Genomic DNA, 27,045 nt, shown 5'->3' with positions numbered 1-27,045 from the left:
ATATTCTTTTCATCCTGTTTTCATGCCGCACAAGGCTTTCCACACCCCAAAATGTTTCACAGAACATTACAAAAATGTAATGCGTTTCTTATTCTCTTTTATTTCAAAACTTTTTATCCATTACCTTGTTATTTTCATTTCTTTGTATTTTTCCCCTCTACTATAAATCTCTTGCTCTTCATTTTTTATGCTGAAACATATCAAAATATAACATAAAAAATGTCACCATCATTGCCCATCTGTTTGAGTATTCCTTAGTGTGTGACATTCACACTGGTTCTAAGGAATACACGAGTGAATGATTTCAACATGTTTTCCACACCACAGTGCTCTATAACTGCATTTTAATAGACCAAGTAGGTACAAGTATGTACTGTAAAACCAGAAATGTTAAAGTACATTTTAATCTTGCAAATTTCACGAGAGCCAAAACTAAAATGGACACACAAGTTCTTGTCTACACTGTGTGCATTGAATGCCAGTGGCAATTTGCAAAAAATTTCATGACGCAAAAAAGGCTGTCAGCTCCAATTCCTAAAAATTTCATGGCGCAAAAATAATCTTGCTTTACAGTAGACCTATGTGATATCTTCTTGACTAGACCAAGGGGTGACAGCACCATTGGTTAACAGAATAAAGCTAAAGATTTGTAGACAAGACGTCTTACTGTAGGTTTTAATCCTGTCTGGTGCATTCACCCTTGAACAAACTGTTTTGCCCACAATAGACCTATTCACATGCATTTATTTTAAAAAGCAAGCATTGAATAACATTTCAAATCACATTTTTTTTTTTGCACTCCGGTTCACACATACACAAGTAAGAAAGGAATTGCTATCCGAATTGCACTGGTTTGAGAAGAAAAATCACGACTCATATCATACTGGTTTGAGTACCGTAAGGCCAAACTGCACATGCATATGTCTTGGAGTTTGACCTGACTTTGACCGAACTGTCTCGCTTGCCTTGCATAAAGGGATATATTATATCCAAAAACAGAATGATTTCGCACAGCCCACTACACACTTTGCACCAAAAAATACTTACATGTATTAACCAGTAGAGGACGGGCTGATTTTGCTACAACACGCATTTCCCATAGGCCCCTGTCTGAGTACACCTGGGACTCATCCCCAATGGATTAAAAAAAAAAAAAAAAGCATGACCCTTTAAAGGGGATGGCTAGTAACTGATCAGTGGGAATCAGTGGGAATGCCGGGGGATGATTGTTCCAATCCTTGTGGGATTCATTTAAGAGTACATTATACATCTATTGTTATGTGAAAATTATTTGCTTCAGAATGGTCTCATATTCAAGTAATGTGCAGTTTAATATTTCCAGGTTAGCCTGCCTGTACAGTGATGGGGCATTCAACTGCACATTACTTGAATATGAGACTGCTCTGAAGCAAATAATTTTCACACAACTATAGATATATAATGTACTTTTAAATGAATCTCACAAGAATTGGAACAATCATCCCCCAGCATTCCCACTGATCAGTTACTAGCCATCCCCTTTAAAGATGAAAATCTCCTATCTCAACAGCTAAAAGCTGGATCACTAATGAAATGAGAAGAGCAGGATTGGCTGGGCTTACCGCAGTAATAAAGGTGGCCATTGTTGACACTACCAGTGTCACCATGCTGATGATGGTCCGGGTCAAAGTGAAGCGAATCGCCACTTGTACCATGGAGGCATCTTTCTCACCCTTCCTCTCAAGCTCCTTCAGCCATAGACGCTCAAACCTATGTTTGTAAAAACGGGGGGGGGGGGGGGGGGGGGGGGGGGGGGGGGGGGAGGATTCCAGTGAACAATATCACAACTTTAGCAATTTGTAGACCTTATGTTTGCAACAACGATACAGACACTGACGTTTAGATGTTATTATGCTGCTGTAAGATTAAAATCTCCTGTAAACTTTTGGAAATCCAAACCTTACTGGTTTTCTCAAATCAAAATGGGGGGGGGGGGTCCAAGTGGTAGTGAGGGAGATACTTGTGTGTTTTACATGAATCTCAACAGGCAAAGAGAATTTCAAAATCACAGGGGTTGGCATATTCTCTTAATCACATGAAGAGATAATGTTACTCAATGATATCATGGAGCCTCCGGCATAGTCAGGAAAACTTCACAACTCTGCAAAGTGATCATAAACCTTGAAAAGTTGTGAACCTAATCACTTTTGCAAACCCATGCGGCAAGGTGGCTCAGGCTGTAGTTTATCTACCTTTCAATCCTATGGCTCAGGTTCACACTCAGGTTTAAATACCAGTGAGTTTTGCTGAGCAAAATGTTGCATGTTATCATGCCATCCCGTCTAGTATTAGGCAAAGCACTACGTCCCTCGGGCAGGACACAAAATGGAGGTCCCATGTGTGAAAGAGTGATGACAAACACACATAAAAGATCCTACTTCATTCATTCATTAGAAAGAACAGAGAGCATAATCTTGTGCATTAGTTCACCCTACAATGTATAAGCATAGTTTATACAGCTAGACCTTTGGAAGACCAGCAGCACTATGATAATGCAGAGCTGAATATGGGCTATCCATCCATCTTTGTACAGATGGAAAATAACAAACAAACAAACAAACAAACAAACAAACAAACACAATTCTCTCTCTCACCTCTTTCCATTGTAGTCGCCCCTGTCCAGGTCAGACATTGTCCAGAGGTCGGAGTACTCCAAGGTACGCTTGTATGCCTTGTAAAACAGTGGTGTCATCCATGACAGCCAGACAAAGGACATGAAACCGCAGTGGTCCAGAGGAGAATATTCTTCATTCCTGAAGCAGAGTGACAGGCAGAAGTGAGACAAAAAGGGTTAAAGGGGATGGCTAGTAACCGATCAGTGGGAATCAGTGGGAATACTGAGGGATGATTGTTCCAATCCTTATGGGATTCATTTAAGAGTACATTATATATATCTACTGTTGTGTGAAAATTATTTGCTTCAGAACGGTCTCATATTCAAGTAATGTGCAGATTAATGCCCCGTCACTGACCAGGGATGCTTACCTGGAAGCATTAAACTGCACATTACTTGAATATGAGACCATTCTGAAGCAAATAATTTTCATACAAGAATAGATATATAATGTACTCTTAAATGAATCCCACAAGGATTGGAACGATCATCCCTCAGCATTCCTACTGATTCCCACTGATCAGTTACTAGCCATCCCCTTTAAGATTATTGTGATGATCATATCTTTTCCTTTCTCTTCGAATTTTCAGTAGAGAATGAAGATCAATCCTCCCACTCTATGCAGAAGGTAAAGACAGAGTGGAGGGAGTATGAATGGGTTTTAAAAAGAAATTGGTATCTGATAACCCAGTGGAAAATACTCTTCACTTCTGGAAAAAAAAAAGAATGGGGACTTTAAGCTTTATGAACAAGGCAAGTGCCAAAATGTGTCTCACCCTCAAATGTACCACAACACATTTGTAAAAATCTTTGATTGTTATAAAGACGAATCAAGGCAAAGTGTTAGTACAACAAGACTCAAGTTTTGTAAAGACAAGAATTATTTGCAAATGCATGTGAAAATGTCATATGGTCGACAAAAAATGGTGTACATACAATTTGATTGTTCAAGAAAGAACATGATCGGAAAAAAGGAGAGAAAAAATACTCTGTTAGACCTGTATTTATCATTGGCCCCTGAAAGTTTGTTGAGTCCTGTCTGTGACCTTTGACCATGCGGTGATCTTCAACTCCCCAAGAGACATCTACCACGCTAAAGTTTGGTCGCAAACAGTCCTACCGAGCAAAAGTGAAGCCATAATCGAAATGCGCCATAAAAACTAACATTGGCCCCTAAAAGTTCCTTGACCCCTTTGTGAGCTTTGACCTTGTGGTGACCTTCAACTCCCCAAGGGACACCTACAGTACAGTGTGTACCATTAAAAGTTTGGTCACATACGGACATACCAATCAAAAGTTATGAGCCATAATCGTAACGTGCCGTAAAAACATTGGTCCCCAAAAGTTTGTTGACCCAATACTGTGACCTTTGACCTTGTGGTGAACTTTAACTCCTCAAGAGACACCTAAAATCCTAATGTGGCCACAAATGGATATACCAATCAAAAGTTATGAGTCATAATCGAAACGCGCTGCAAAAACTTAACATTGGTCTCTTAAAGTTTGTTGACCCGTGCCTATGACCTTTGACCATAAGGTGACTTTCCTGTTTGGTATTAACATGTATAACTTCTGTATACAGTAAACACTCTTCACTCCAAGTTTGATTGATACTGAAGCACTCAGTACAAAGTAGTTTAAGTTTTTGTAGCGTTACGGACGGACGGACGACGGACGGACGACGGACGGTGGACGGACAGACGCCGCAGGCAATCCCCTAGTCTCCCTTCACCTCTAGTGGGCTTGACAAAAACTTGTTAATGTGTATGCAGTATGTTTCACTGCATGTTCCATGCTTGTTGGGTTAAAAAAAAAATCACATGTGACCGTGCATCACAAATACATTATAGTTGATTGACCTGATTTTATGCAATGACTCAGAAGTGGTGACTTTAGGGTCAACCTTGCTATTCTTTTTTTTCCCCTGAAAAGCAATTATTCATCTTTACAGTTCATAAGCTTAGGATCACAAAACAATTTGGATTTTTTCCCACTCTTTCTTTAACACTTTTTTCTATCTGATGTATTATGGATTCGCAGCAAGAAAAACCCTTTTATTATATTCACTTATAAATTTCTGATTTCAATGTCCTCCGGAGGACTTTCTGTGTTCGTGCAAGACGGTCTAGCACAAATTTCATGCCGTGTTCATCCACTGTTCGTGCCGTGTTCACATCAAGTTCTTCAACCCCCCCCCCCTGATATTGACAGTGGTCTGGGATGCACATAGAGCACCTCCGGAGGACATAAGCCTACCATATTTTTTGGCCAATATGAAAGGGGTATAATTTATAAAGTATGAAGAGGCAATCGTGCCCTGGAGTGCCCTGGAGTTAGGCACCTCTCAAGGCGAGATTCAGGTGTGCTCCTTGTGATACAGAGCCACATGTGCATGCATGTAAACATCAAACCTGGTTTCTCCATGATGCGCCTCTCATACCATGTTTGGTCATTGATGAGGCAGATGTACAGATCCTGTATTCCAGGAAGGTTCCTAACTTGTAATTTGAGCACACTGCAAGCTCAGAATAAGAGTTCTCATTGCAGAAATTGTATGTGCATAGAGTGCACATCATGAGCACGTAGTATGCAATATTTCGCAGCTTATCTCTCTTTTTGCTGCTTACAATCAATGTTCTCATGTTTTGCACATAAGTATCTAAGTACCAGGTAAATGTGGTTTGATGTTTCTTATGTTTTCCACATGTTCAAAATACATTTTACTTTGAGCTTGTTGCAAATGTATTCTTGAAGTGTTCTATAGCATGTTGCTGCTTTTGAGAATGTTACATAAGAGCTGAGGATGTTGCATAAAGAATTTGAGCATGTCGCAGGACAGGTTGAAACCCCTCATGGAACACCCTAGTATTCTCAATGTTGACTTTTGCTTGATTCTCAGAGTGCATTTGCAATTTAAACTGTGTGACCTCAAAAACCCTATTGAGTCTTGGAATCCTTTTATATCTACTACAAGGGTTTCGTGCATAAGTAAACACTTTTACATGTAAGCGTACATTGTACAGTGTATACTGGCAAATGGTAGCTTTTTGTTGAATGGAATGTTGTTTTCAGTTACAGGGAAATGCAACCCTAACATACAACTGTGTATTATGTGGATTGAGTGAATAAAGGAAATATGACAAAAAATCCATAAAATTCAATTTTCGATCAAATGTTTTTTAATACATTCCTTCCACTTGGTACTACAGTAACACAGATACATTGTATGTTGAGGGTAACATCAGTCCACTTGTCTTCTGAAAGAGGAAAGTACCGGTAGTGATCTTTCATTATGCTATATACAAATTGAAATATAATGAATTCTTTTATAATTTCTTTGGATTGTTGTCCTACTCTGTGACATGAAATGTTTCCTATAGGCCTACAGCAATGGCGGTAGTGAAACTTTAAAAAAATCATAAGGCTGGGACAGATTATCCCATTATCCTCAAACTTCATTGATGCATTATCTATGGTACTTATCAAGGTCTGAACACTCCAAAACTCTAAACACACTGCCTCACATGCACCTCAAAAAACGTGATTAGAGACCTGTTCGCTTGAAAGTGTGAAACCTGTGAAAAATGGTAGTAATCATGATAGTGGCGAAGGTGAAGTGGGTTCAAGTTATTTGCTCTTTTGACCCAGTGGGGACTACTATTTCTTGCTCAACAGTGGTGGGTGGGAAGGAGCCAATAAGGTACCATGAATATTTTTCTTTTTCTTTTTCTTACGACCCATCTGAGAATATCTGTCACTCTTAAAAGGCAGACCTGTTTATAGAAGAACAGCTGGGTAAAGTGTGTTAAAATTTGATTCATGCTAAAAGGCCAATGGAGAATTCCACTCATTCTAAGACATAGAGGTAGGTACATGGTAAGGGCAGAGGCCAGATTAAAAAAAAAAAATCATGATTCTGTTTGTCTGTTTGTTTGTTTATTTTTTTAGTTCAGCAGAAGCTCAGATGTATTTGCAGAAGGATAGAGGAAAAAAGGAGTGGGAAGATGTTGGAATTTTTTTCTTTCTTTTCAGTTCTTAACAAAATAATGCAGTGAAAATGGATAATCAATGATTCTTGTGACTTTTATTAGAAAGCTTGTCTGATATCAATAAACGATTCATTCATTCAAATTTATGATCAATTACCCTGGGGGCAATAACCAGTATGTCTACACAGGAAATAATTATTGAAACTGATATCTTGGTTTGGCACATAGGTAGATGGAAAGGCAATTATTTCCATCATGCACATACAATATGCACGTACGGAATAATCATGTGCTTTGTACTTTAGTGGCTCTTATCCAAGAATAAACATAAAATCACTGACATTAAAATTTTATACTGGCTGGGGAGTGGATGAGAAAGCAATTTAACTTTTTAATATGTAGGCCGAAGCACTTTTTCCAGTGTATGCACAGAAAAGTTCTGAAGAGTATACTGTAAAACGAGGAATTTTCGCGTGCATTTTAATTTCGCGAATTTCGCGAGCGCCGAAATTCGCGAAATTAAAATGCACGCGAAAGTTTTTGTCTACACTACATGCATTGAACGCCAGTGGCAATTCGCGAAAATTTCATGCCACGAAAAAGGCTGTCGGCTCTAATTCGCGAAAATTTCATGCCGGGAATATATCATGTTTACAGTAAATGACTCTTAGAAAAGAATACATGTAGCTTGGGGGTCTTGGACAGAAATACAATGTAGGCCTACCTGTAATTCATTGTTCTTTGAAAGCATGATTTGTGTTTTGTGAACATGTAAAAGGATTGAATCTCATGATAAAACCATACGTAATCATGAATTTCACCAATTCTACATACTATACATGCGATACAAGTGGAAGCATCATGCTGAAGCTGTAATCCATCTCTGGAACCTTGCTGTGGAACTGATTATTTCCTTAACATTAAATTGGAACCTCTGAATGAATTTTACTGCATTATATCAACATCCCTTTTTTAGGAGAAAAATTGTGGGAATCAGTCAATTTTTTAAAACCCTGCACAACATCAGAAACAAAAGTACAAAAATTTGCCAATTTGAGAAATCACACAACAGAAATGTTGTGTCTATAGGACTCAACAGTTCAAAAAAAGTGGCAAAAAACTGCATTCAGCTACATTATATGCCCTTTTTATATGACCCCTCAAATAGAAAGTATGAAAAAAAAAACAGCCAAATCTTCAATGTGACATTAATCTTTGTCATGGCAGTGAACATCTGTTAGGACCTTTGTGTGGAAACTTTAGGCACTTCTAAAAGAAAACTAACCTTTGTACCTCAATTTAACTCTTTGGGTACTAAGGCCAAGGGGTAAAACCCCTGTATGCCACATTATTCTGAGACCATGAAATATGAGTGTTTTCAGAAAACATTCTGTTTTTCAAGGCAATGCTACTTTTCATAGTTAAACTTAAAGTGTTTGTGCTAGAAATGCAGTGCGACAAAGTTGTAGAGAAAACTGCAAGTTATGCTGTGATGGTAATTCTATGACAAAGCTATGTCTACGACATTTTTAATGTACAGTGGCATTTGGGATTTATCAATTGGTGTGTTTGCGTGGTTGCATATTTGAGGAAAAAAAATGCAAAATTGGCAAGATGCCGACTGAGACGGAGATTCCAACATGGCATACAATTACAATTCTCTGCTTTGAGCTGTGCACATGTATGAAAGTTAACCCGTTCCTTCCGCAATTCTCTGAGTACCTTTAATGCCCCCAAACGAGATTCTTTTCGCCCGTTGACAGAGAGGCACACAGGTTGGTAATCCAGCTGTATGAAGGCAGTCAACTGGTTCATTGTGTCCCCCTTTCTACGGTCAACTACATGTGCCCGTGAACAATGGAAATATCGATCGGGTGCGAGGTATGAATAGAGCGTGCGCTGATGAGCTCTCAGAATCCTTTGTTCTACACAAAACCAGGTACCTGAATGAGGTGACTGGGGTCAGCGAACCCGCATTTCTAACTGATCTCAGCCTTGATCATTATGTACATGTTCGTACGAGTTTACAGCAGAACAAGCAAAAAACTAAATCAGGAAAAGGTACATAATACTGTAAAACCCCCTTTTTTTTAAACAGCAGGAGAACAAATCCTGATAGAACTAGATATATCGCTACGGCTACTGATATGCCTCCGCCATAATGCATGGTTCTCCTAATAGGTCTATAGTACACTGTCTTGACAATGTGTGATGACAGTTTCACACAATTGGCAAAATATTAAAATGACAGGTTTGACACAAATGTGCTGAATGTTCACTTTCCTAGAACTACAGGTTCAATTGGATGAATGATTAAAATGTCAGAGTGCAGGTATTTGGGGAACTGATGATTTTTACTTGACTTTTGACCCTTTTATAAGTTTATGCATTGAGTAATTTTCAAGGTATTGAGAAAAAGTATAATTTCAGTATCAAATGGGAAAATAGCATTATCTAAACCTGGCCTTTGACCTTTGACCTCACAGTTCCAAAGAGAATCACTGTTAGGTTGAACATGCATAATATGTAAGTTTCATGATGATACCTTGAGTTACTTTCGAGATATGGAGGAAAAAGTGCAATTTAGCACTTTCACTGACCTTTTACCTTTTGACCTTTGACCTTTTGGCAAGAAACTTCCCAAAAAATATATATTGGGTAATACATGCCATACATCAAGTTTAAAAAAAAAAAACTTCAGCCTATTGCATTTTAAGGAAAGTAGTGATATTTTGAGGAGTTGACCTTGACCTTTGACCCCCTGACCTTTGACCCATGACCCCCAACTTCCCTAGATAATCACTGCCCATCGGTACAAGCATATATACTAAGTTCCATGAAGATACCTTGAACCATTTGCGAGATATGGAGAAAAACATGAAATTTCAATTTTTTTTTTCACAAAATAAACCTGTGACCTTTGACCTTTGACCCTGTGACCCTAAAATCCACACAAAGTATTATCCCCCAAGGATATACCCTCATACCAAGTTTGATGTAAAACCACCACACGGTTCTTGAGATATCGACAAAAACAAAACGGGACGGACGGACGTACGGACAGACGTACGGACGGACGTACGGACGTACGGACGTACGGACGTACGGACGGACGGACGGACGGACGGACGACCCGAAAACATAATGCCTCCGGCCACTTCGTTGCGGAGGCATAATAAACTCTGATCTTTTTACCAAACCCACTTTTCTGAGCATTTTAACACAAAGAAACATGAATTTAGGCCACTGAAGCAGGCACCCTTGTCTTCATTTTGGGAACCTGGTAAACCAGGTTCCCGTATATCAGTTGCTCCCACGGGAACCTGGTAAACCAGGTTCCCGTAAGGAACGGGTTAACACGAAGAACAGTATAACAAGAATGATTTTTCGGGACCCTGTGGAAGAACAGTCATATTTTGCAAATATGACTGAACGGGCAATAATCCCCCGTTTCTTCTGTACGTACAATATATATGCAATGTATACATGCAACTTCATGTGTGTGATTTCTTTTTTATCTGAAGACGGAAATAAAAACAAACAAACAATGATTGTTTCTTTCACATGAATTATAGGAGAATTCAAATCCTCATCATTTCAGCTTGACATGTCAATTCTTTCTCGAATACTGATGTGACACTCTTCCACCCTCATTAACCCTTCCAGTGCCAGGGACTTTGAACTACTGTAAAAGAGGAAATTTTCGCGGTGTTGAAATTTTCGCGCATTTCGCGCAACCTGAAACTAGAGCGAAAATAAAAGCACGCGAATATTTTTGCTTCCCATTATGTTCCAGTAGTTGATGCCTTGATTTCGCGGAATTAAAGACACGCGAAACTCTTCTTACCCCGCCGAGCGCGAAAAATTAGTTGGGCGAAAATATCCACTTTTACAGTATGTGTACAATGCTATGGGATATGCTGCACCAATCAGCAGTTACATGTACAGCACACAAAGGGATATTCAGTGACTTCCTACACAAATGTGATGGATCCTGTGAAAAGTCGAATATACAGACTTCAGAATTTCACAGGAAACAGATGAAAATGTCGGTGAAAGTTTCCAACCCAGCACGTCTGAGGACTGTCATTGGTTACGTGTATGGTTGGCAGTCTCCAAGGAGAACTGAGTCTCCACATGATAGAGTGAACATTATGAAGACATGTAACAGCATGTCTACAGAGATGCATTACGGTACATCAGATTCACCCTGTCACATTTGTGGCCCGAAATGTGAAAATAACAGCACCATCAACACATGATTTACCAGTTCAACATCGGCACGTATTTATTGCCAGTATCCATACTGTTCCAACCCCTGAGCGCTTGCTTACATCGCGCACATGCGATCTGACCTGGGGTCAGGTTAATACGTCACACTCATCTGCATATACATGTATCTCATGCATATTCATTACCATGACATCCCTCCTTTTACCGGAAATAAAGTTTACATCCATGCGAGTCTCAACCTTTCACTCTGAGTGTATGAATCTGTGTACTCTGGTTTTCATGTCTGTTATACAACTTCAACTGTAGGCATTAAATGTTTACAGTGTATATCTTGTATGGATATACGTTGACAATTACCAAACGTAATACATTGCAGTGTTTCTTTCTGTTTGAATTGATATTCCCATGTACACGAGTGGGAACTTGCCTGTCATTAACTGCACCAAAATGTTATGATCAAACTGGCATCTAACAATAACATATATTACATGTATGCGTTCATTCTCTATACGCATGTTCATACATCTGTATGTCTAAATGCAAACACTTAAATGCAAACACTTCTCTAGACGCATGTCCGTCCGTACATCTGTATGTTTAACTGTGAACACTTTGCAAACACTTACACTGCATGTGAACACTCTCAATAGCATTGTTGTTCTGCCTTCCAAACCAACAAAACAACTTTAAATTCCTTCTTCATAAAATATCATATAACCATGTTCTAACCACACATGTAATATGGTAGCTCAACATTCTTATGTAGTTGCACTAATACAATGCTCACTTCATATATGCAATATGTAAACATTTGAACTTTACAGTTTACACCCACATATTTCTTTCCCTTTTTTTTTTTTTTTTTTTTTTTTAAACACATTACCTTTGTTGTTGTTTTTTTTCATACTCATTTCTTTTCTTTTGTTGTGTTATAACCACATACTGGAATCCCACTGCTTTTGTGTGTGTTTTTCCTCCACATTTGATACCAAATATTTGACCAAAAGTGATAATACAACTCTTACAACACCTACAATCATGTTGTACATTCTGATGTATTATGCAATTCTTACAACACTAACAGTCATACACTTTCTGTTGTATTATGCAATTCTGACAACACTCAGGCATGTACTTTCTGTTGTATTACACCATTCTTACAACACTCATGCATGCACTTTATAGTGTCTTTATCAGAGTCACTGTTCAATTGTTCCTGCTATCAGTTCTCTTCCTGCATGAAATGTTTGATTGGTGATTGCTGCTATTGATGGTCCGAAGTCAAACCGCGTCACATATAAGATAAATGTTCAGCTCACAGTTTTCTTTATTCTTATAACGCTTAACACCAACAAACAGCGATGATCCAAGAAATCATAGCACAACTTCACAACAGTTTCTTTCTCGGAATTCGCGATGGTCTCTTTCTCAAAATTCGCGATGGTCTCTTTCTCAGACTTCGCGATGGTCTCCTTCTTGACACACACATCATACGCATTCACTGCGTTTTCATAAGGGCAGCGTTCGGCGTACACCCTTTTACATCATTTCTCTATTTTGTTTGTTTGTTTGTTTGTTTGTTTTTTTTTTTTAACACACAATAACAACACATTTCCACTGATGATTCCGCTTTTCCTTGGCGTGTATCATTACTGCGCTTCCACTGAATCAATGCACTTTTCACTGAAACTCATTTGAAACTATAACAAACTGTCGCTTTCATGATAACGCGAACACAATTAGAAATATCGCACAAAATCTTCATATCGCTTAGGTGGTTTCCTGTCTCGTCTCGGCCGTCCTGCGATGGCACTGTCGCGATTCGGTTGCTCACCATCAGCACTGGAAACACTGCTAGCTGCAACCTCTGGTGTTTCTGGAACTCTGGCCACGTCATCAGGAAGGCTGGTAACTACCTCTGGAACATCGTCTGGTCCCTCAGGTTGAGCAGCTCGTACTGGATTCGCAGCCACGTCACTCGGTGTCACTCTGGACTGGTACTTTTTGACACCAGACACGTTTCTTTTGTACAGGACCCCGGCTGGAGACCTGACTGTCACCATACTGCCACTTCTGGATACCACGGTGTAGGGTTGATGGTAATAAGGTGTGTCTAGCTTACCACCACTCTCTCGCCTCACAAGAACATCATCTCCAGGCACGATGTCTGAATACCTGGCCCCACGCCTCGAGTCTGCATACAGCTTTGCTGCTCCCTTCTTTTCAGCATCGTAGTCTCTCATCTCCTGGTCATCTCTCATTTCGTTTAGTTCAGGCATTTTCGTTCGGATTTTTCTCCCGAAGAGAACTTCTGCTGGACTCTTTCCCGTGGTTGCATGAGGGGTTGCCCGATAGACAGCTACATAGGACAACAACGCTTCTCTCCAGTTCTGCCCTTCAGCATGAGCGATGCGGAGTCGTTTTTCGATAGACTGATTTTGTCTCTCCACTTCTCCGTTGGCTTGCGGCCATTTAGGAGTTACTTTGTGATGGTGGATGCCTGTGGTCCTCATATATTCAGCAAATGTCTCTGAGATAAACTGTGGACCATTGTCAGAATACAGCGTAACAGGCAATCCATGTCTCGCAAAGATCTCTGCCAATGCTTGTATCGTTTTTTCACTGGTCGTTGACTTCATCACTGCATACTCATAGTATCTGCTGTAGTAATCTACCACTACCATGATTGACTCGCCAGTTGGCAAAGGTCCGAGAAAATCAACAGCTACATCAATCCACGGTCCTGTCGGCAGTTGCGTACTTCTGATCGGCTCTGGAGGGTTACTTCTACTTGTGAGTTGACACCCATGGCACGTTTTGACGAATTTCTCTGCATCTTTATCACAACCTGGCCACCATACCTTGCTCCTGAGGTTCTGCTTGGTGCCAACAATACCTAGGTGTCCTTCATGAGCTAGTGATACAATCTTTGGTCTCAGTTTCTGTGGTATCACCAGTCTACTTCCCCTCAACACACACTGCCCAATGCAACAAAGTTCATCTCTAATGGGAACATATGCCTTGTGGGTGCACTTGTCCCATTGTCCTCTTTGGATACATTCTCGAATTTCCATGAGTTCTGGGTCATGTTCGGATTCTCTCTCAACCTCTCTCGTTGTCACAGCTCCAGGCGTTGACTGGATAGCTACAAAGCGTACGAAACTCTCTGCTTCTGTCCCCAGTTCTGACTCTGATTGTGGACGTCCATCTTTCAACAATCTGGACAGCGGATCAGCAATGTTTGCTTTCCCAGCAATGTGGACTACTCTGTACTTGTATGGTTGCAATCTGAGCACCCATCGTTCTATCCTAGCACACGGTTTAGACCTGGCTGCGTAGATCACTTCCAATGGTTTATGGTCTGTAATGAGTTCAAATTCAATGCCATACAAGTATGCATGAAATCTCTCGCAGGCCCACACAAGTCCTAGTGCTTCTTTCTCTGTCTGAGAATACCTCCTTTCGACATCCGTCAAAGATCTGCTGGCATAGGCGATGATTCTTGGTCCCTCATCATGGGTCTGGACCAACACGGCTCCTAAACCAACAGGGCTAGCGTCCGCTATGACTTTGGTTGGTGCATCTGGATCATAATACCCAAGAGTATCAGCATTAGTCAGACTTTGTTTCAGGGCTGCGAATGCTTCCTTCTGCTCAGGGCCAAAATGGAATGGTACACCTTTCCTGGTTAGCTTCCTCAGTGGTTCTGCCAGTGTCGCAAAGTTGGGGATAAACTTCGCACAATAATTGACCAATCCCAAAAAGCTTCTCATCTCTGTTGCATTCTGGGGTTCACGTGCATCTGCAACAGCTTTCACCTTGGCATCAGCTGGGTTCAGTCCTTCTCGGGTGAGCCTGTGTCCCATGAAATCCATCTCTGAGACACCAAATTGACACTTGTCTCCATTCACAGTGAGGCCTGCTGCCTGTAGTTTGGATAGCACAAGCTTCAATCGTCTGTCATGCTCTTCCTGTGTAGCCGCATGGACTATGATGTCATCGGAAATATTTGCAACTCCCGGAATGCCTTGGATCACTCGATGAATCTCGTACTGATAGATTTCAGGAGCTGCGTTGATGCCGAAAGATAGTCTCTTGTATCGGTACAATCCGCAATGTGTCACGAACGTTGTCACATCCCTCGATTCAGGGTCCAGTTCTAATTGATGGTAGCCCCATTTCAGATCAATTTTCGAGAACACCTGACTGGTCGTAAGCTCCTGAAGTACCTCCTCTACTGTTGGTATGGGGTGTCGTTCTCGAATGATAGCTTCATTGGCCATCCTCATATCAACACACAGTCTTATGTCTCCATTTGGTTTAGGCACGATCACTACTGGGCTAACCCACTGTGTTGAATGTTCTACAGGTTCGATGATGTCTTGCGCAATCAACTCGTTGATTTTCGCCTCAACTTTCCCACGAAGTCCAAATGGGGTTCTGCGCACTGGTTGTGCCTTGGGTTTGACTGTGTCGTCCACTGCCAACTTTAGTTGTCGACCTTTTAGCTTTCCCACTCCCTGGAAAACTGCGGGGAATTCTTGCTTCATATCCTCGTATGACTGTACAGCATTGACACAAGCTCCAATACGAAGAATTGCAAGTTCTTGCGCCGTGCGTCTACTCAGCAATGGTTCTCCCCTCTCTTCAATGACAACAAACTCTGCTTTCGTGCGCTTGTCACCAGCTTCAACAGTCGCAGTGAAACATCCTATCGTTTGCAATGGCTTAGTTGCTGTGTATGGATACAGTTTCTTCGAACATTTCTTAGATGTACATGTGATCCTTTCCTCTTTCAACTTCTCCCATAACTCTCGGTCGATCACATTGCTGTCACTGCCTGAATCTACAATGACTGGAACTGTCACGCCACCAATTACCACTGGGACCTTCTCATGATGGTCATCATTCAACGTAAACTGATAATACTTCTGCCCATCCTGATTGTCATCATCATCACTTTCTGGATCACCCTCTAAATGGCGAACATTGCCTTGCTTTCTCTGTCCATAGTTACCTTTCTTGCCAGGAAACTTTCCTTTCATCCAAGCTTTGCCCTTAACGTTAGAAGCTGCACTCTTCATATTCTGGTTGGCATTTGACTTGCTTTTGCACTTCTTAGCAAAGTGGTCTTTCCCTCCACATTTCCTGCAAACTTTGCCCTTTGCTGGACAGCATGGGTCTCTTCCAAAATGCCCTCTGTTCCCACATCTGAAACACTCCAAGTCATGTGTACTAGTAGTAGGCATATGTCTTGGCTGGCTATGGCTATGTGAAAGTCTATTCACGTGTTGACTAACTTTGGGCTGGCTTGAACTGTCTTTCAATTTCATGGTATGAAATTGCCCTTCAACGGCCTCTAATGCAGCAGCTATTGCTAAAGCATTGGTAAGTTTCAACTCACCCCCTTTCTCTAGCAGACGTCGTCTCAATTTGTCAGATCTGCAGTGCTGCACAACTTGGTCCAATAACTGATTGTCCAAATCAGCTTCCACGTAATTGCACCCAACAGCCAGTTGTCGTAATCTCGTCACGTACTGGGCGACTGTTTCCCCATCTTCCTGCTTCGTTCTGCGAAACAAATGGCGCTGAAATGTGGCATTTGGTGTCACCACATAATGCGTATTCAATGCATCCACGGCTTTCTGGTACTCCTCCTTCTTTCCAGTATTCGAAAGCGTCTTAAAAGTTTCCCGAACTGCAGGTCCTGCGGTGAAGAGAAGTAACGCTCTCCGCTGCGCTTTCTGCCCCGCCGTACTCCCATCGAGAAACAGGCCACGACTGTCTGCGTAGGCTTCAAACTCTTCAAGCCATGCCTTCCACTTCACGCTCACGGCGCTTGCATCGCCAGTCGGGTCGAAATGAGGAACACCGCGAAGTGCTAGAAATTCAGCTCCAGCGACTGCCATGATGAAACATTCCTGCTCAAAGCCACAGATTCGTAATCCACATGTTTATCCTCGTCGCCAATGTCACATTTGTGGCCCGAAATGTGAAAATAACAGCACCATCAACACATGATTTACCAGTTCAACATCGGCACGTATTTATTGCCAGTATCCATACTGTTCCAACCCCTGAGCGCTTGCTTACATCGCGCACATGCGATCTGACCTGGGGTCAGGTTAATACGTCACACTCATCTGCATATACATGTATCTCATGCATATTCATTACCATGACACACCCTGCCTGCATAATATTCTGGTGATCTTTAGTCACATGGCAGGGTTCTACATCTATTATAACTTAAAAAAAAAAAGAAGAAAAATACCACATGCCCGGTCTGGCAAGAAGATTTTCATACTGTTGCAGAACACTTGCCCCCACATGAATTTTAGTTGCTTGAAAAGAAAGTCCATGATTATCCTCAGAAAGAAAATCATAATCATTTGAATAAACAGCACACAATGATTCGCACACTTAAACACATTTATAAAATGGATTCAAGAATGTAGCCAATAGGAAGCGCTGAAATAAGTCACGTGTGCGTTGGTTATTTTAGTCCCATTGCAATGCGTGTTAAATTCTATTGCCGATCGTCTGTGCGCGCGGCGGCTCCTTTGAACTGCATGCACGTGCTGTCAATCCTGTAAACAACTTCTAGTTCGGGCTGCCGGCCGGCCGGCCTTTCTTGTGCATAACATGTGTGGCGTACGTATACTCTTATACGTACAGTACTTGTATGTGCGGGATTTCCGAGTGTGACTTGCGTAAATGTTTGGGACGAACATCTTCGGACATCTTGACCCACAAAGGTACGTGAAAAATGCTGTTAGTTTTCGACCCATTTTATAAAACAAATGATGCACAGGATTATTTACAATGTAGTGCAACATGCACTCGGCTTCGCCTCGTGCATGTTTCACAATTGTAAATACCCTCGAGTGCGCTACATCTCCACTACCGCACGCTATCCTGTGCATCATTTGTATATTAATAGAGTAACAAACTACGCTTGATCAATAATGTTAGTGTCGTATTGCATTGGGGCTTCTTTACGTAAGTGTTGGAAAGTTGAGCACTATAAAATGAATTTAAAGAGCATTGCATCACTAAACAGTTTATTATGTTTGTGTCTCAGTGTGGTTACCTTCCTGAGTTTGTAGGGGGAAAAAGTAAAAAGAGGTTGCTTTAAAACTTTTTGCTGGTCCAATTTGGGCAAGCATTTCTTTTTCTCAATGTTCTAAAACACTTGCCCGATTTTAGTTTTCACTTGCCTTGGGCAATTGGACAAGTTCTTATGTACAATGTACACCATGTAGCACCCTTTGGTCATCAATGTGCATAAAAACATATCTCTAGTTTGTCTCTTTATGGGTACATTTATCAACTCACTTCTGGTGCAGTATCAAGGTTTGCAAACAACTTTCAGAGAGGTTTTGGCAGTTGCAGAGTTGATTTGATTATGGGGTTAAATGCACTTTTTTGAAACGCAGAAAAAGTGGCATCACAAACACGTTTGAACCAGAAATGTGTTTCTGTGAGTCGATAAAAGTAAAGTCGTTTTGAAACACATTTCTTGGACCTGCCCGTGCCCAACCACTGCCAACTACACATCTCCGCTCCTCAGGTCAAAATGCGCAATGGAGCGAGCTGCACAGTGACAGGGCCTCCAAATTGACTCACGACAGGATGGATAAATGCAACAAATTCAGAAGGGCCATACGAAATGCCTTTGCAAATGCGTTGTGAGAGTAGGTAATGAAAAAGTGTTCCAAACACGAGAAAGTTCATAAATGCAGCCTCTGTCGCATTATTTCTCATCAGTTGAAACTGGGTGCCTTGGTGCACTTCCACTGCATAATTCACTGCAATCCAAACATCAATGCTGTGGTTAATTTAATAGGAAAAATCAATGAAGCAGAACTTCTCTACTGTAAAATACAAAAATAGGTAGAGAACCAGTAAAAAAAAATTACATGTTAAAATTGTGTGGGAATATAGAAATTTGTGTTATATACTACATATTGCATTAGTGCATGCATAGTACATGTAGATGCACAGTATAAGACACTGTATCATAGAGTATATATTGTAGGTACACCTGTGTAGCACCAAGGCACAAGAGTACAGCTACAAGCCAATCCCAGAACAAAGGTGTTGCACTATACAAATGTACACCTGACCATGTATTGTCCTTGGGGTAGAGAACAAAAGATTAGTCACCAATCTGTGTTGTAAGGTGGCAAAAGGTGCTGGTAGGTAGGACCGAACTACCGTAGATGAACATGAATGTCTTCATACTCATGTGTTAGAAATAGTTCCAATATGTTGGAATAACTATCTGGTATGAGAAATCTACATCAAATCAATTTCAGTGTTCACGTTTGGTATAATAAGTGTATCATACCAATTGGAACATGTACACATAAGAGTTGTATAATTTGGTGAGATATGAGGGGAGGGATATCAAGGGATGATGAGGGTGAATCGGTCAAGCATGCCCCTCATATGACAAAGAACTTGACCATGTGTTCCATTGCTGTGCTGACCCTTGAGTGAGGTGGACAGTCAATCGGGTGTGGCTGCAAGAAAGCCGAAAGTAGACTTTGGTTTCTCCGTTCGAGGTATGTTGAGCTATACATTGTATATCATTGTAAGATATCTTAGACATATCTTTCATAAGTGTTATATTCAAGTGAACATGTATTTTGATATAATGAATAAGTTGATTCTTATTTTGATGCTGGCTTGGAGTTCTTTGAAAGAGATTCATACTAAGAGAGTATGTTCTTGCATATATCATATAGGATTTTAAGTAACTCCAGAGAATGTTGATATGAGACTATTGCAGTGATTGCTGTATTATAGTAGGAGCTGTATTGTAGCTCGATCAGTGATTTCAACTTGAGTTGGTTACATTTATAGTTTTATATTGTTAGCCAGTCAAGAATATGATTAGACTTATAAGCCATTTCTTTGGTGGAGTCGACAGTTGGGATTTTGTTTCATTCAAGAATACAGTAAAATGTATCTTTAGGATGTTGATGTAGTATATAAACACAGTTAAAGGATGACTGAGTCCAGTAACTGTATATACTTTGACATGTTTCTTTTAGCAAGCTGCTATACGTGGACAAAGATAGACTGTGATAACAGATCAAATATATATAAGTTCTTTTCACGAACTGAATAGTAGATTGCTGAGATTATGTAAATGTTGTATGAAATATATCATTGGGAGTTTAATGTCAATTGTTTGTTCACACAAGGGGTTCTCGGGTTGAACCAGTGACAGTACCGAGTGTCTGGGTACATTGAGAGGAGAAACCAAGCTCTATATTTCAGGCAGACAGCAGCCACTGGTATCGTCCGCAGAGCGAACATTGCGGGTGAGAACGTCGAGTGGTTCTCGTGGTATTGCCTGCGTAGGGTAAGTCAGGATGTCCGAATCAGATTATGGCATCTAAAGTGTTTTACTCTATGCTTTATCCAGTTATGATGTATATAGATGTTTGTTTCTATAATTGTAATGATTGTGTTCATCAAAATGTTTATGATGGTATAGAGTCCTGTGCACATATACAGTTCAGACAGTTGTCTGATGTGCGTGGTATACAGAACATACTACATGTAGTCATATGTTATTCCAAAGGATTTGCTAGCAGGAATTGTTTTCCTATCACTCTTTGTGGAATTCAAAGTGCTTACATTTGATGACAATGGATATTTGTATTGGTGAATATATATATATATCAAGGGTTCAGTCAAGTTGTATTTATGAGGGATGTCAATGCGGTATTAGTGATAGCTGTGTATTTGTACATGATTGGTGTTGTGCGGAAATTGGTTAAGATACAATTTGTATGTACAAAAGTCCATACTTATGATGGATTGCCTTTTTGTCTGTTTGTATCTTTTCAGGGTCTTCTTTTAGATTTCTTCTGTTAGTTTTCTTCTATTGCGTATTCTTCTTCTATTTCTACCTCTTCGCCTTCTTTTATATGCTTCAAGTCGTGTGACTCTCGCAGTGCGAGGGAATAAAATCCTTCAACCCACAAATTCAAGTCGTGGACGAGCATCTCTATTGTGTGTGTAGCAAGCATCCTGACAAGTAGCGCGCTACCAACATTGCCCGAGTGAGAGAGGGAACGAGAGAGAGGGGAAAGCCCGCCTTACGACAACTGGTGTCAGGAGTGGGATTGCACTACAGCGGAGGGACATCACGACATTGAAGGAAGCATCATTGCAACGGAGGTGGAGCGTCCACATCGAGGGAACGTTGCTGCATCGAAGCGGAGCGAGACAGTGGTGAGCTGAGGCCAAGCATCATCACGAGAGACGTGCTACCAGAGAAGACCTCTGCAAAGGCGTGGAAAGGTTTACTAATAAGCAAGTGTAGGCTTAAAGAGTAAATTTTGTTTGTATTTAATGTTTATACAAATGTTGTAAAGTTCCTTCCCTATTATAAACCAGCAGGTTCTGGATTTATTCATTCTTACTTTGAAAGTAAACCAGCAGGATGCCAGGAAGTGAAGATAAGGGAGCCACCGGTGGGGCGGCAGCGGGTCTTGAAGACATGGTGAGTGCTCTCACTAATGCCTTCAAGAACTTATCTTCTCCGAGAGGGATGCCTCCTGTTAAGCTTTCAAAGTTTCGAGGAGTTGTTCAGAAGCCAGGGGAGTTGTCACTCCGTGAGTGGTTTGACGAGTTCGAGGAGTATTGTAGCTATTACAAGCTGCAAAGCCGAGAGAAGGCACAGGTCCTCGTTGCTCATTTGGGTGGAGCAGCTAGAGATGAAGTTTTGTGTAGGGATAGCAGTGTGAGAGATGACTGCGAGGCTCTCAAGGCAGTGCTGAAAGCTAGATTTGGGGTGTTTGAATCTGTGCAGGCCTTGAGCACAGAACTTCATGGTAGGGTGCAACAAGAGGGTGAGTCCCTTGCCGATTTTAGCAGTGCACTATTGCGACTTCATGACAGGATGATGGGTGCGGCAACTGGGAGTGAAAAGGCTGCTTTGTCCCAGTTGAAGGATAGTGTGTTAAAAGAGAGGTTCATTAAGGGGGTGAGGAACAGGCAGGTGCAAAGGGAGTTGAGGCGCATTTCCATCGGCTGTGAGGGTGAGAGTTTCCTTGTTATGCGGGATGAGGTTTTGAATGTGTTTCAGGACTCTGATCCCACTCTCGACAGGATGAAAGTCCGAGAGTGTGAGGTTGTCGAGGCATCCTGGGCGAAGACTGATCAGGACTCATCAACGCTTAAGACGATGCAGAGTGAGATCAGTCAGCTCAAAGATGCCTTGCATGGAGTGATACAGGCCATGCAGATGAAGGGTAATATACCAGCGGGACAACCTCAACAGGCCATGAAATGCTTCAATTGTAAGAAACCGGGACATCACAGGAAGGATTGTCCCACACCTCCAAAGTGTTATGGATGTAAACAGCCAGGTCACCTTCGAAAGGATTGTCCAGAAGAGGCTACAAAGAGAGATGTACCTCCAACAAAGTCACCTGAGGGTAATGTGAGGGTTGATGAGGTGAAGATTTGTGATTCGGGTGATGCTGAATTGACAGATTTGACAGCTTCCTGTCCCACGGCTGTTGTGAAGATTGCTGGAGTGAATGCAGGTTGTGTTCTTGATACGGGAGCGGAAGCAAGTCTTATACCATTCTCCTTCTATAAGGAACAGCTAGAAGAGGTGGTTGGTCCTCTTGGAACTACTGATTCTGGGGTGAAGGTGATGGGTGTCTCAGGTGCAATGATCCCAATTGCAGGGTATTTCCATGCAGAAGTTGCAGTGGCCAAGGGAGTCAGCAAGGTTGGATTCCTAGTGATTCATGATACGCCATCAACCACGTGTCGTGATGACCATCCCGTCATCCTTGGCTGTAATGCTCTCAAGTGTCTGCTAGGGGAAAACTTTTCCTCTGGGGATGGGAACTGGGAAATTGTGAGAAAAACAATGGAGACACAATCAAAGTCCCAGGCATCCTCTGATGAGTTGCTTTTGACAACTGGTGACATGCGTGAAGTTGTGCCACCACGCACGATTCGGCGCGTCACCTGCCAGGTCCCAGACTACAAGAAGTGGGAGGGGAGAGGTGTGTTCATTGAATCGAAAGGAGTCGGTGATGAGGTGTCTGCAGTATCAGAGCATCTGGATGTATACGAAGGGTATACAAAGATAGAGAGCCCTCTCTTGCAAATCCCAGTGGCAAGCCGTGGTGATTCTTACCTCGTTCTTAAGCCAGGTTCTAGCCTTGCATCAGCGACCGGGGTACAGCTCAGGGAGGAGGTTATTCTACAGGAGAGATGTGGTAGTGTGGAGGCCTCTGTGGCAGATGTGGTAGTTCAGCGTGATACCAATTGTGAGAGTCACGATAAACTGAATTCGTCACTTGCAGAGGAAGACGTGAAGGAACACGTCTATACTTTTGTGGATGGGAGGAAGATTCTTCTTCCAGCTGGGGTCACGCTGGATGAAGTTAAGGAAGAAGAGGCGGAACGTCTAGCCGCCCTCCCGTTTGAACATAGTGATGTCTTTGCGAAGTCTGACATGGGTCTCGGGTTCTGCGATGTGATGCCTCATCACATCAAGAGTCCTGATGGGCCTCCAATAGGCCTCCCTTATCGTGGAATTCCTCCATCCCAAGTTCCTGAAATCAACAGTCTTTTGCAAGAGAAGCTGGAAAAGTGTATTATCCAGAAGTCGAAGAGTCCGTTTGCCAGTCCGATTGTCCCAGTGCACAAGAAGGACGGGTCCCTTCGTCTGTGCATTGACTATCGGCAACCCAATTCTAGGACTGTTAGGGGCTCTTTTCCACTCCCTTGCGTTGAAGAGATGTTAGAAGTTCTTGGTGGGTCAAAATCTCTTGACTTGGCGAATGGATATTTCCAAGTAGCGATGGATGATGAGTCTGTAGAGAAGACTGACCTCCGTGTGCCCTGGGGATTGTTTGAATTTTGTTGCATACCACAAGCCCTTGTGAATAGTCTGAGTGCATTCCAGAAGAAATCAACAGAAATGATGAGACTGCTGATGTTTGCAGCAATGACACTGAGAGTAATAGTGCCGGTGATGATGGCGAGGATAATTTCCCTGATTGGATGTATTTCCCAGAATCGGACGATGATGAAGAATGTCTGCAAGATCTACAAAGGGAACTCATAGTAACCCCTTTAATCTTCCTCGCTCAGTGAATGAGTAGCAGAGTCTATTAATTGTCTCTTATTTCTGTAGTTATGCTATAGAGCCATAATTTTGATGTTTGTCATTGAGTTGGCATTAGTAGTACGACTGGATTGAATGTTAATGGGTTAATTGGATAACTCGGTTTTTGGAGGAATGAAGTTTCAGGAAGTTGTGCTCTGTATTATAGATATTGATGTCAGAACTAAGATATAATGCAACAGCTGTTTTAGTTTTGAGATCAGATCTTCCAGTAGTAATATTTATGATGTAATGTGTATTCATATTATACAGCAAGTGTTAATAGTTTTCAACTATGTTGTGTGCTGTATGAGGTCAACAGCACGGTTGTCAGGATGGATTGTGGGAATATAGAAATTTGTGTTATATACTACATATTGCATTAGTGCATGCATAGTACATGTAGATGCACAGTATAAGACACTGTATCATAGAGTATATATTGTAGGTACACCTGTGTAGCACCAAGGCACAAGAGTACAGCTACAAGCCAATCCCAGAACAAAGGTGTTGCACTATACACCTGACCATGTATTGTCCTTGGGGTAGAGAACAAAAGATTAGTCACCAATCTGTGTTGTAAGGTGGCAAAAGGTGCTGGTAGGTAGGACCGAACTACCGTAGATGAACATGAATGTCTTCATACTCATGTGTTAGAAATAGTTCCAATATGTTGGAATAACTATCTGGTATGAGAAATCTACATCAAATCAATTTCAGTGTTCACGTTTGGTATAATAAGTGTATCATACCAATTGGAACATGTACACATAAGAGTTGTATAATTTGGTGAGATATGAGGGGAGGGATATCAAGGGATGATGAGGGTGAATCGGTCAAGCATGCCCCTCATATGACAAAGAACTTGACCATGTGTTCCATTGCTGTGCTGACCCTTGAGTGAGGTGGACAGTCAATCGGGTGTGGCTGCAAGAAAGCCGAAAGTAGACTTTGGTTTCTCCGTTCGAGGTATGTTGAGCTATACATTGTATATCATTGTAAGATATCTTAGACATATCTTTCATAAGTGTTATATTCAAGTGAACATGTATTTTGATATAATGAATAAGTTGATTCTTATTTTGATGCTGGCTTGGAGTTCTTTGAAAGAGATTCATACTAAGAGAGTATGTTCTTGCATATATCATATAGGATTTTAAGTAACTCCAGAGAATGTTGATATGAGACTATTGCAGTGATTGCTGTATTATAGTAGGAGCTGTATTGTAGCTCGATCAGTGATTTCAACTTGAGTTGGTTACATTTATAGTTTTATATTGTTAGCCAGTCAAGAATATGATTAGACTTATAAGCCATTTCTTTGGTGGAGTCGACAGTTGGGATTTTGTTTCATTCAAGAATACAGTAAAATGTATCTTTAGGATGTTGATGTAGTATATAAACACAGTTAAAGGATGACTGAGTCCAGTAACTGTATATACTTTGACATGTTTCTTTTAGCAAGCTGCTATACGTGGACAAAGATAGACTGTGATAACAGATCAAATATATATAAGTTCTTTTCACGAACTGAATAGTAGATTGCTGAGATTATGTAAATGTTGTATGAAATATATCATTGGGAGTTTAATGTCAATTGTTTGTTCACACAAGGGGTTCTCGGGTTGAACCAGTGACAGTACCGAGTGTCTGGGTACATTGAGAGGAGAAACCAAGCTCTATATTTCAGGCAGACAGCAGCCACTGGTATCGTCCGCAGAGCGAACATTGCGGAGTGAGAACGTCGAGTGGTTCTCGTGGTATTGCCTGCGTAGGGTAAGTCAGGATGTCCGAATCAGATTATGGCATCTAAAGTGTTTTACTCTATGCTTTATCCAGTTATGATGTATATAGATGTTTGTTTCTATAATTGTAATGATTGTGTTCATCAAAATGTTTATGATGGTATAGAGTCCTGTGCACATATACAGTTCAGACAGTTGTCTGATGTGCGTGGTATACAGAACATACTACATGTAGTCATATGTTATTCCAAAGGATTTGCTAGCAGGAATTGTTTTCCTATCACTCTTTGTGGAATTCAAAGTGCTTACATTTGATGACAATGGATATTTGTATTGGTGAATATATATATATATCAAGGGTTCAGTCAAGTTGTATTTATGAGGGATGTCAATGCGGTATTAGTGATAGCTGTGTATTTGTACATGATTGGTGTTGTGCGGAAATTGGTTAAGATACAATTTGTATGTACAAAAGTCCATACTTATGATGGATTGCCTTTTTGTCTGTTTGTATCTTTTCAGGGTCTTCTTTTAGATTTCTTCTGTTAGTTTTCTTCTATTGCGTATTCTTCTTCTATTTCTACCTCTTCGCCTTCTTTTATATGCTTCAAGTCGTGTGACTCTCGCAGTGCGAGGGAATAAAATCCTTCAACCCACAAATTCAAGTCGTGGACGAGCATCTCTATTGTGTGTGTAGCAAGCATCCTGACAAGTAGCGCGCTACCAACATTGCCCGAGTGAGAGAGGGAACGAGAGAGAGGGGAAAGCCCGCCTTACGACAATTGTTTTCTTCGCTTCACTTTGATTTGAACCTACAACTGTACCGGTACTCAAGACATGGCAAAGCTTTGGATGATTAGGGACCAATGGAAAAACAACAAAGAATGCAAGACTGATTTTTCTGCTTGAATAGGTTCTCCCAAAGGTATGAGGTATGATGCCTCCACAAGATACACACATATATTTACAATGTTTTTTTCATGACAAAGAGAGACAACCCAACCACACATACTTCTCTATGATACCAACTACAAAACACACACACAGAAAATAAAAATACCACAAACACAATCTAAACTAGACTTGGAATTTGTCAACACTGACAAATTAGGTGATCCGATCTTTTCTGAAATCAATGATTTGAGTCCTGATCCAAATATTCATGACCATACAGGTTTCATCTGTGTTGACGGGACATGATGTTTGGATTCTCATTTAGAAAAAGGAGTTAGACCTGCCATCTTTGGTACCGAATTCTGTATACACTAA

At 41.1% G+C, this 27,045-nt stretch overlaps 1 protein-coding gene across 1 annotated transcript in view; it reads right to left on the bottom strand.

Moving 5' to 3' along the window:
• The window catches only part of LOC139734444 (ATP-binding cassette sub-family C member 5-like), a 75,129-nt gene that overhangs the window by 40,801 nt on the left and 7,283 nt on the right, over nt 1-27,045 (bottom strand). The window contains exons 2-3 of the mRNA XM_071645229.1: nt 2,634-2,792; nt 1,602-1,749 (exon numbers count right to left, since the gene is read on the bottom strand). Of these exons, the coding sequence (XP_071501330.1) occupies nt 1,602-1,749; nt 2,634-2,792 (307 nt within the window). The remainder of the gene's footprint in view (nt 1-1,601; nt 1,750-2,633; nt 2,793-27,045) is intronic.

Source organism: Diadema antillarum, unplaced genomic scaffold (genome assembly GCF_040938485.1).
Source record: "Diadema antillarum isolate AM-2024a unplaced genomic scaffold, OU_Dant_1.0 seq00000526_RagTag, whole genome shotgun sequence".
NCBI classification, from domain to species: Eukaryota; Metazoa; Echinodermata; class Echinoidea; order Diadematoida; family Diadematidae; genus Diadema; species Diadema antillarum.
This window is presented reverse-complemented; position numbering and strand designations above follow the sequence as displayed.